General features: G+C 36.4%; 2 protein-coding genes and 1 non-coding gene across 6 annotated transcripts in view; 2 read left to right on the top strand and 1 right to left on the bottom strand.

Moving 5' to 3' along the window:
- The first annotated feature begins 194 nt into the window (after positions 1–194).
- Positions 195–314, top strand: LOC112552930 (5S ribosomal RNA). The gene has a single exon (XR_003096876.1). It is a non-coding gene; the product is annotated as a 5S ribosomal RNA (ribosomal RNA).
- A 370-nt stretch (positions 315–684) lies between these two features.
- On the bottom strand, positions 685–2537 carry Pym (partner of Y14 and mago). Its single transcript, XM_011645573.3, has 3 exons — positions 2367–2537; positions 1895–1988; positions 685–1805 (listed from the first exon to the last, which is right to left on the bottom strand). The coding sequence occupies exons 1-3, from the start codon at positions 2395–2397 to the stop codon at positions 1289–1291; spliced, it is 642 nt and encodes a 213-aa protein (XP_011643875.2). The 5' UTR covers positions 2398–2537; the 3' UTR covers positions 685–1288.
- Positions 2538–3884: 1347 nt separating this feature from the next.
- LOC105431437 (uncharacterized) overlaps positions 3885–8689 on the top strand; it is a 30352-nt gene continuing 25547 nt past the window's right edge. For all 4 annotated transcript variants that reach the window (XM_089082276.1, XM_089082275.1, XM_089082274.1 and 1 more), the window contains exons 1-2: positions 3885–4139; positions 7598–8680. In XM_089082276.1, coding sequence (XP_088938402.1) covers positions 8434–8680 — 247 coding nt within the window. In that variant the 5' untranslated portion in view covers positions 3885–4139; positions 7598–8433. The remainder of the gene's footprint in view (positions 4140–7597; positions 8681–8689) is intronic.

Below are 8689 nucleotides of genomic sequence, written 5' to 3'. Positions count from 1 at the left end.
TATTAATGGTTGGTATAGTTTAACACATTTGTCGTTATTTAATATTTTTAATCTTATATTGATAGCTTCAATAAAATTATAACTTGGTATTATAATTTTCTTCTTTCGAGACACAGCTTAATATCCTAATAAAAATTTATATATGTATATTATTATTTCAAACCATATCAGATGGAATCGAAAGCTTTTTACTCGTCAACGGTCATATCACGTTGTAAAGTACCAGTTCTCGTCCGATCACTGAAGTCAAGCAACGTTGAGCATGGTTAGTACTTGGATGGGTGACCGCTTGGGAACACCATGTGCTGTTGACATTATTTTTGCTAGTTCAAACTATATACATTTAAAATTATTAATTTCTTTTTAAGTATTAATGAATGTTCAAGTGCTTCAAACTGAACTTATTTATTAATAATGTGCAAGACACAAACCGTTTTATATTATAACATCATCACGCAAACTTTTATTATACTTATACTTTTGTTGATAATTAATTCTACTTATAAAATTGATAAATATTAATTGATGAATATTAATTTCAATTGTAAACAACATAACATGCATTGTAAATTAATATGGAGAGTTATGCACATTTATGAATATTTAATTGCTAAAAATTAATTACATATTTAATAAAATAATTTATAATTTTATTGATATAATAAACTTATTATTAACAAAAACTTATGTGATAATAATTGTCAGAACATTTATTTCTCTCAAAAGCGCGACATATATTTATTTTTATATAATTCTGGATTTATTCGCTATAAATATTACAAATTGATTTTATCACATTAAATGCATAATTCTCATTAAAACACTCTCACAGATGTCTACATATTTCTTAGGTCATCCTGACCGCTAATATAAATCCATCTAAAATTGTTTTTTTTTCCTTATTAAATCATAAGAGAGAATAAGAATTACTTAACTTCGTTCATTTTTATTAAAACTTTCACGTAAGTTCTCTTATATACATATATGTAATAGATACATGTATACCTTTGATCAAGTATCAAGTGTGTTCAAATTGATTGTCATAGACAATCAATATCATCGCCATATATATAAATGTATATATCAATATATATCAATATATATATCAATATCCATGCACTATAAATAAATTAAAAAAATGAGTGCAAGATGTAATATTAAAACTATAACGTAATTGTCGAAAGGAACAAGATTTACTTTGTTATGTAATAGGATCATATGCTCGTCATTGGTTTACAACCATATCATTCTTCAACAAATTTATGTGAAAGTTTTAACTGGTCATGATTTATAAAGCAGCCTCTAGTCTCTTTATTTCTTTCGAAATCTCTGTTTTTCGCGCGACTTTGTCCAGTATCTCCTTATCAGGATTTTTCAGAGCACCAGTTTTGATTTTATCCTCTAACACTTCGATTTCCCTAATCTTCTTACGTAAATTTTTTAATCTCTTCTGGGGATCAGTCGTTTTCTGTGTAGCATTTAAATTCTCCTTAGTTACGTTATTTGTTGTGATTTGTTTTGTAACAGACAGTATCTTGTCAGTGTGAGTTGGAGCTTCTTTATGAAATTCAGGCTCTGTGATTGTAATTTTGGACAATCCTTCAGTGACAGGTTCTATAGTTTTGGATTTACTTTTCTTTTTCTTCTTTTTGGATCCTTCTTGGGTTTTTGCTTGTGCACCAGGTATTATTTTGTTTTTCGCTGCTAGAGCCTCCAACTTGGCTTTATGTTCAGCTATAAATTCTGGACTGGCACCCACAGGATACAAAGGCTTTTTTACCAATTGCTTTCCTTTACTTTCGTATCTGCAAAAGGCATAATAGAACAATAGAAAATATAAAACACAATCATCAAGGAATATTAAGATATTTAAGTACATATCACGATTACTTACAATGGAACCTCTTCCTGAGGAATATATCCATCTTTTACACGTCGTTGCTTACGCCATGTGCCATCCGGTCGCTGGCTCGCCGGGATAAACGTACCTGAAATAACAATCACACGTTTTTAATTATAATAATACCTAGAGCATATCTGCACAAAACGAAAACATTAAACGTTTATAACTGCAAAAACATTTCAAGTGTTTATATTAAATAAAAAGAAAGATACTGTGTCTAATTAACACAAGTGCAAGAATTTCAGAACGGGAATTAGCCGCGGGGACACGCCGCGGCGTTCGAAACGCGTGAGGATTCCCAAAGGTTGACGGTCTAACTATAGCACATGGGGAAAGGAACGATCTATTATTACACAAGACCGATCGTTTTACACTTGTTTACACGACCGCCGAGGTTAGAGCCGGTGCGTAACGCGGGCGGCGGGTACGCTTGTCCGCGGCGCAACGAGCAATTGATCCTTACCCGTCTCGTCCTTGATATAAGTCGACGCCATCGCAGGACCTCGCGAGGGAGCGCGCGTCTGCGAGAAATATAAATAAATGTAAAAAAATCTCCCTCTCGACTATCCGCGTGCCATCCTGCGCGATCCCCCGTATCGTGCCAGTATCGCGCGGAGTGAAGCTCCGAGTTTCCTCCGCTTTGGCGTGGCGTGCGAGTTTGGCGACGTGTCTCGCGAGGCGCGCCGACAGATGTCGCCAGCAGTTCGATTTCCGAGTTGCGTGGGAGCGGCCCACTCGCAGCCGGCAAGTCCCGAGTTCGAATCTGGCTGGTCCCGTACGTCCTTTCGAGTGGTTCGTAAGCTTTTTTTCCCCACAATGATCGAAGAGAGTTCCCGGGGATTAAGAATTTGGAAAAAAATTAAAGCTGTAACAGTAGGCTTAAGATGAAACCAGTTAAACTTTATTTTGGCGTTTTTTTCATATGTTGCATATATTTTTTAAATAAAAATTACAATCTGCATGTGCCGATTAAAATCGAGAACTCTCTATTTTTTTCATTTTTATAATTAATTGATGCAGGATTTTCTAAAAATCGGATACCGATGCACTTCCTCTTGTTCGCTGATTGTTTCGTAGATAGAATTGACTTTCTTGATAAGTTTAAATAGAAAGTTTCATTTTTTAATATTTTTCAACAGAGAGACAATTGATATATGATTTCTTAAAAATATTCAAGAAAATGTAAATTTAAATAATGTATATTTTTAATAAATAATTTTGGCTAAAATATTTTTAAATGTATACAAAGAATATAAATATTTTATCGAGGGAATTATAAAAGAGCATAGTTCAATATTTTATAATTTATTCGTAATATTTTCGTGAAATATCTTTATGATACGGTAAACAACAGACCGACAGTATTAATGAATGTGACATAGCATATATATTATTATTGGAATTATATAAATACATAAATATACATAAATATAAAAGAAGAATATATAAAATTTCTATTCTAAGAATAATTAAGATTTACTCAATAAATATTCTATTTCAAAAATACGATAAAACATAAGATGACAATAATATAAATAACAAAATATTTAAAATTAGAAATTACATAATATTTTATGATATATTAAAAGTTTATTTTGAATAATATTAATATTTATATAATTTTTTACCATATACGATATTAACACCAATAATTCCGGGCCTCGATTTTAAGCTTTGATAATAATAATTTGAGAAAAAGAAATCTAAAATATATGTAAATTTCATTTGAAGAAAATAAAATATTAAATTCTAGTTCCAAGATAACGGACGGAAAAGTTTCAAAAATTTTATTTAACAAAAAAATATTTATTCTAAACTTTTGACAGAACGCGGAAATAAGTATCGAGGAAACGAGGGACGCGGATTATTTCGATTATTTCGACGCGAGAAGTTACGTTAGTAAGCGGTCCCGAGGGCTACCCCTTGATCTAGCCGGGCTGCTTCCGGGGATGCTGCGCGCGCGCACCGGGGGTTGCGCTCCGCTCTCATCTCGCAGTTTCGCAGCCTCCCTTTCGCGACCCGTGTCAAGTCCATCGCAGCTCGATCGGAGGTGTACGTGCAGTTTCCCGTATCTCGTTGTCCCCGGATCGACACCTGGACCCATCGGTTTGGTACGATCGTTATCGCGGCCCCGGATCTCCCGGCTTTTCGCGAGTCCGGCTCGTCTCTCGTCTTCATCCGGGCCGTGTACGATTCGGATGCATCGCTCCGCGCCGGAAAATGGAAACCGTAATTGGTATGTAGCCGCATTAACGGATCCTCGTCGACCAGCACCCTCATCTCTCTGTGCGATTAATTAAACGATTCGATCGGTGGGAAGTAGATTCTAATTGAATATAGTTTACCATATGCGTTTCTGACACTCGCTCGCGACCGTTCCTTTGGTAAAGGCCACTGGATGTTACGTGAAAAAAATGGAACCGCACGACACGTTCGATAGACATAAGTTCAAAGACTCGTTATTCCCTAAGGTCACAGAAGCAATGCAGCGAATAAACTTAAAAAGAATTCTTCCGATTACGACGTCTGCGTGTAAACGGGAGTCCTGGCTTATGTAATCATCGTTAAGCAGCGATTGGTTCTAAATAAAAGTTCACGGCGGTTGATTGATGTAAATATATTTTGTAGCATTGCATTTTACATAAATTTACACGTAGTTTCGGTAATGCGCGTGATAGAAACGTAGATGAAACTGCATTTTAAAAGTTGTGTTTTTTTAATATTAAGCATAATACGAGCGTACGATTGAAATGTCGAATAATAGAAAATAGTTATTAAAAAAAGGCAAATTACAGAACAACGGCAAAGAGATGAATATTGAATAAATATTAGTTTAGAAATAATACAATTTTTTGTATCGCACTATTGTTGTTTTACACTATTAAGTGAGATTTTAAAAAGGCAAAAATATACACATAGGCAATCTTTCAAAGTAATATTCTTTACACATAAATTTGCTTTTTATAAATTGTTGCTCTAAAAATTAACTTTATTATTTATAGAAAATTATAAAGAATAGAATAGAATTTTGCGTGATAGTTTGAAATTTTAAAAGGATACAAAAGAAGGATAGAGAAAAAGGATGGAGGGAATATTAAAATTATATAAAAATAATATAATTTTCCAGCGCATAATTTGTGTATTATGTAATGTTTAATTATGACATAAAAGAGAATTCTCTGCACTGAAAAGAAAAGAAGAAAGAGAAAAAGAAGAGAGCAATAAATAAAGGTCTTGGTTCATGTTTTTATTTTTCATTTTCTCCCATTATTATACTTACCAAGACAAAAATTATAACATTTATCGTTTTAAATTACACATTTAGTTAAATAACATCCAGTTAAATTGCACAATAGCAAATTGCATAACAGCGCGATAGATAACGAACGGAGAATATACCGAAGAATTTCCTTCCGACTAATTGGGATAATTATACCAAGCAATTTGGATTTTGCGAAGTAAATGTTTTAATGACACGATCGCATGTTGTGGACGCCTTGCAGCCAGTTGAGAGTTAAAAACAGGAGAATCTAGAAGAGAGCTGCCGTGACGTGTTGAACAGCTTCACCTAAACCGCGATCCTGAACCTTGCAGCCTCCTCCTCCTCCTCCTCCTCTTCCTCCTCCCTTCCTCTCTCATTCCCCCCTTTTTCATCGGACATTGCACCGATGCAGGCGTATGAGAAACGACCGCCTTGCCAGAAGACGGGATCGTCATCCGCGGAAGGAGAAGCTGACTTATGAGCCTGTGCCCCGCCGTATCTCCGCCTCTAGAAGATGCAATCTGCCGCGAAACAAAATCCCGGAAAACTTACTTTACGTAATCATTGCGATATCCCTCGTAAAACTTTTTTAGGACAATTTCTTCTTTATGAAAATTTTCAGCTAAAAGTCGAGCGAGACTAGACGCGGGGCGGGGGGGGGGGATAGGTAGCGGAGAGATTCTAAGCGTTTAGAAATGTGTATTTCAGAATACATATACACTTCACTTAGAAAAAAAATTCATACGTACATTTTTCCTCATAGCAAAATTTTTATTTTTCTCTAATAAAAGTATTTTTTTAACAGTAGCGGCTTGTAGCATTTTTTTTTTATATCGACTTGACCTACTCCGCGCTGATGTGCTCCAAAGAGCACAACGATATTTAAATGCAGCAGCCGATAAAACACACATTCTGATAAAATTATAACGATGTTAATATTCGGTAATATCTCGTTGAGCAAAATTGCACTTATGTGTTTTACGCCTTTATTAATAAATAATTTCGCGCATTTAGTTTCGGACATCGGCGGGACGGACTAGTTTGCAATCATCCGCGGCTATCGGATATCAGGTACTTCAGGAGAAACGCGCGTTAATTTTTTACTCCTACTTCGCATTTCCAAATGGGATTTAATTTACGGGGTGTCACGGGGTGTCGATGCGGCAGGCCGCGCTTAACGCCAGATTGAACTTTATCTCCCGCGTATCTTGGCCTCGTTGCATAGAATGCTGCCGGCGCGGCGCGCTACGGTGCACTTTGCAAGACCGAAGCGAGGCCACCATACATACACCATACGTCGCATATATTGTAGCATGCGGCGGCGGTATTATGCGCGCTACATAGCATATCGAGTACATCGAATACCCATCGCGACGACGGCGCGGCGCGGCCCCGCAAGAGATCGTCGCCTGGATGATTTTCGCGGTGTGTCGCTTCGCGTATGTACGTATATCGCACTAGCATAATCGTAGGGGAGGAGGGATGGGGGGCTTACAGCTTACATAAAGCTCTTACAGAAATCTTAAAGCAAGCCTGTACAAGATGTTCTCAAATTTCCCGCAGCAAAATTCCCGCGAATAATGGCCTCCTTAAATTGCTCGTACTACACGACTCCTCGTCGTCGTCGGACGAAAGTCCCTCTCTAATGAGAGAGATTATTAAATCCTAAACTTGCATTTGCGAAAATGTTAGGTAGCTTCGCGATTAAATTTTGAGCTGGAGTTCGATCGAAGAGTCGACGCAAAGTTAATTAAATGTTCTGTTATTTGGAACTCTTGACACTTGATTCGACCTTTGAAGTTTTAATTTATTTTACTACACGGAAAGAACACTTACTTTTGCTGGCAAATCTAAAAATTTGATATAGATCTGATATAGATCTATCCAGATATAGATCTGAAAATTATTTTGTTGGCCCATCAAAATTATTTTGTAGAATACTTAAATATGATGATAATACTGTAAAAATGTTTGATCTTCTAACAATCAATTTGAACATCGTATAATAATTTTGAAGGTCCAACAAAATCAGATCTGTATCTAGCCAAATTTTTAGATTTGCCAGCAAAAGTGTTCTTTCTGTGTAAATTATAGATCCAGGACAGGATAAAAAGATTATATTTTTAATAAACTAGATAGGACAAAAAGAAAAAAGAATACTAGTAATATAATATGTAATATGTAAGGCAAACAAAATTTTAGATGCCTAATAATTTTTTTTAATTTTTAAATTCATATTTATAAATTAAAAAAAATTGCTTATATTACCAATATTACTTTTTTTTAATTTAAACATAAGTAATTGAAAACATAAATATTATATTTTTCAAATCGTCGTGCTAGTTATAATCTGATTTAAGAAAAAATAATTTATTAAGTAATTATAAGTAATTTCCATACTTTCAATTAATTAGAAATAAAATTTGTTGCAGTGACGTATCAAAATTTGCCAGAAAAAGAAGAATAAATTTCGTTTGCGAACAACGTTCACGATAAACGACCATGGGAATAATGAAAAGGCAAACGATAAGGACGAGAAAGAGGATCAAGTAAATGCAAACAAAGAAGATCGCTTTTCCTTTTTCAATGTAACTTGTAAACCGCTACTTTTTTAAAGTATCACCTTAAAGAAGATAAGCGGTAAGAGCTACGTTTGACAATGTGAAGAAAGAATCAGGATAGAGATTAATTTCTTTCATCGCCATGTTTCTAATCTGGCATTTGACATCGTCGCTATTCAAAGCGAAGGTGATTGAACGACGATCCAGTACTGCAATAACGATCTAGTGAAAAGCTCTGTGAAAAGCTCGTCGCAAATGAAATGACGTGCGTGGGCAATTGCATGTACATGTACATATATGTATAACATATACGTACGTGAAAATGTAAGGCTCTTGTAGATTTACGATACGTTGAACTCGGCAAGGAATTTCTGTGTGTCTTACACGTTAGTTCACCATCGAAGCGAGAGAGAGAGAGAGAGAGAGAGAGAGAGAGAGAGAGAGAGAGAGAGAGACAGACATATACGATTAAATGCGATAGATTGATTCAGAATTGGATTCAGTCGTGACAGTAGAAGATGTAGAAGAGAAACGAAGGAGAAAAGGAGAAGCGGAATGATCGTAGAGAAAGAAGGGTGAAACGCACGCGTAACGTAGATCACCCGATTAGCCTCGCCCTTACGCCTCATCATCCTCCCGTCGATACGCCAGAATTCGCTCGGGCCGCCGGTTTCTCATCTGGTGATGCATCGTCGAGCACGAACGGGATGGCAGAAACGATGGCACGCAACCGTACGACGTACGACGGAACGGCGACAGGAAAGCTGAATCTCACGTCGATGACATTCCCTCCTTCCAACGTGGTAGCGGCCGCGTTTAACGCCGAGACGACGCTCCCGACTAATCCGTCCACCGCGATGACGGGCGACCCCGCGGTCGTCACCACCGTCAAACCGCACCATCACGTCCAGAACGTGACGGAGTATCTCGTCGAGCAGGACGAGCTCGATCACAGTAAGTAGC

Source organism: Pogonomyrmex barbatus, unplaced genomic scaffold, assembly GCF_055798465.1.
Source record: "Pogonomyrmex barbatus isolate J1 unplaced genomic scaffold, ASM5579846v1 scaffold6, whole genome shotgun sequence".
Classification (NCBI taxonomy): domain Eukaryota; kingdom Metazoa; phylum Arthropoda; class Insecta; order Hymenoptera; family Formicidae; genus Pogonomyrmex; species Pogonomyrmex barbatus.
The sequence above is the reverse complement of the archived record's forward strand: the minus strand, read 5'-3'. Positions and strand labels throughout refer to the sequence as shown.

What these genes read in the sequence shown, in the direction of transcription:
- Pym (XM_011645573.3), bottom strand. Translation starts at nt 2,397, where the DNA reads ATGGCGTCGACTTATATCAAGGACGAGACGG. An exon ending in TTATATCAAGGACGAGACGG is followed by an intron (nt 1,989 to 2,366) that starts GTAAGGATCAAT and finishes TTGTTATTTCAG; the next exon opens with GTACGTTTATCCCGGCGAGC. An exon ending in CCTCAGGAAGAGGTTCCATT is followed by an intron (nt 1,806 to 1,894) that starts GTAAGTAATCGT and finishes TGCCTTTTGCAG; the next exon opens with ATACGAAAGTAAAGGAAAGC.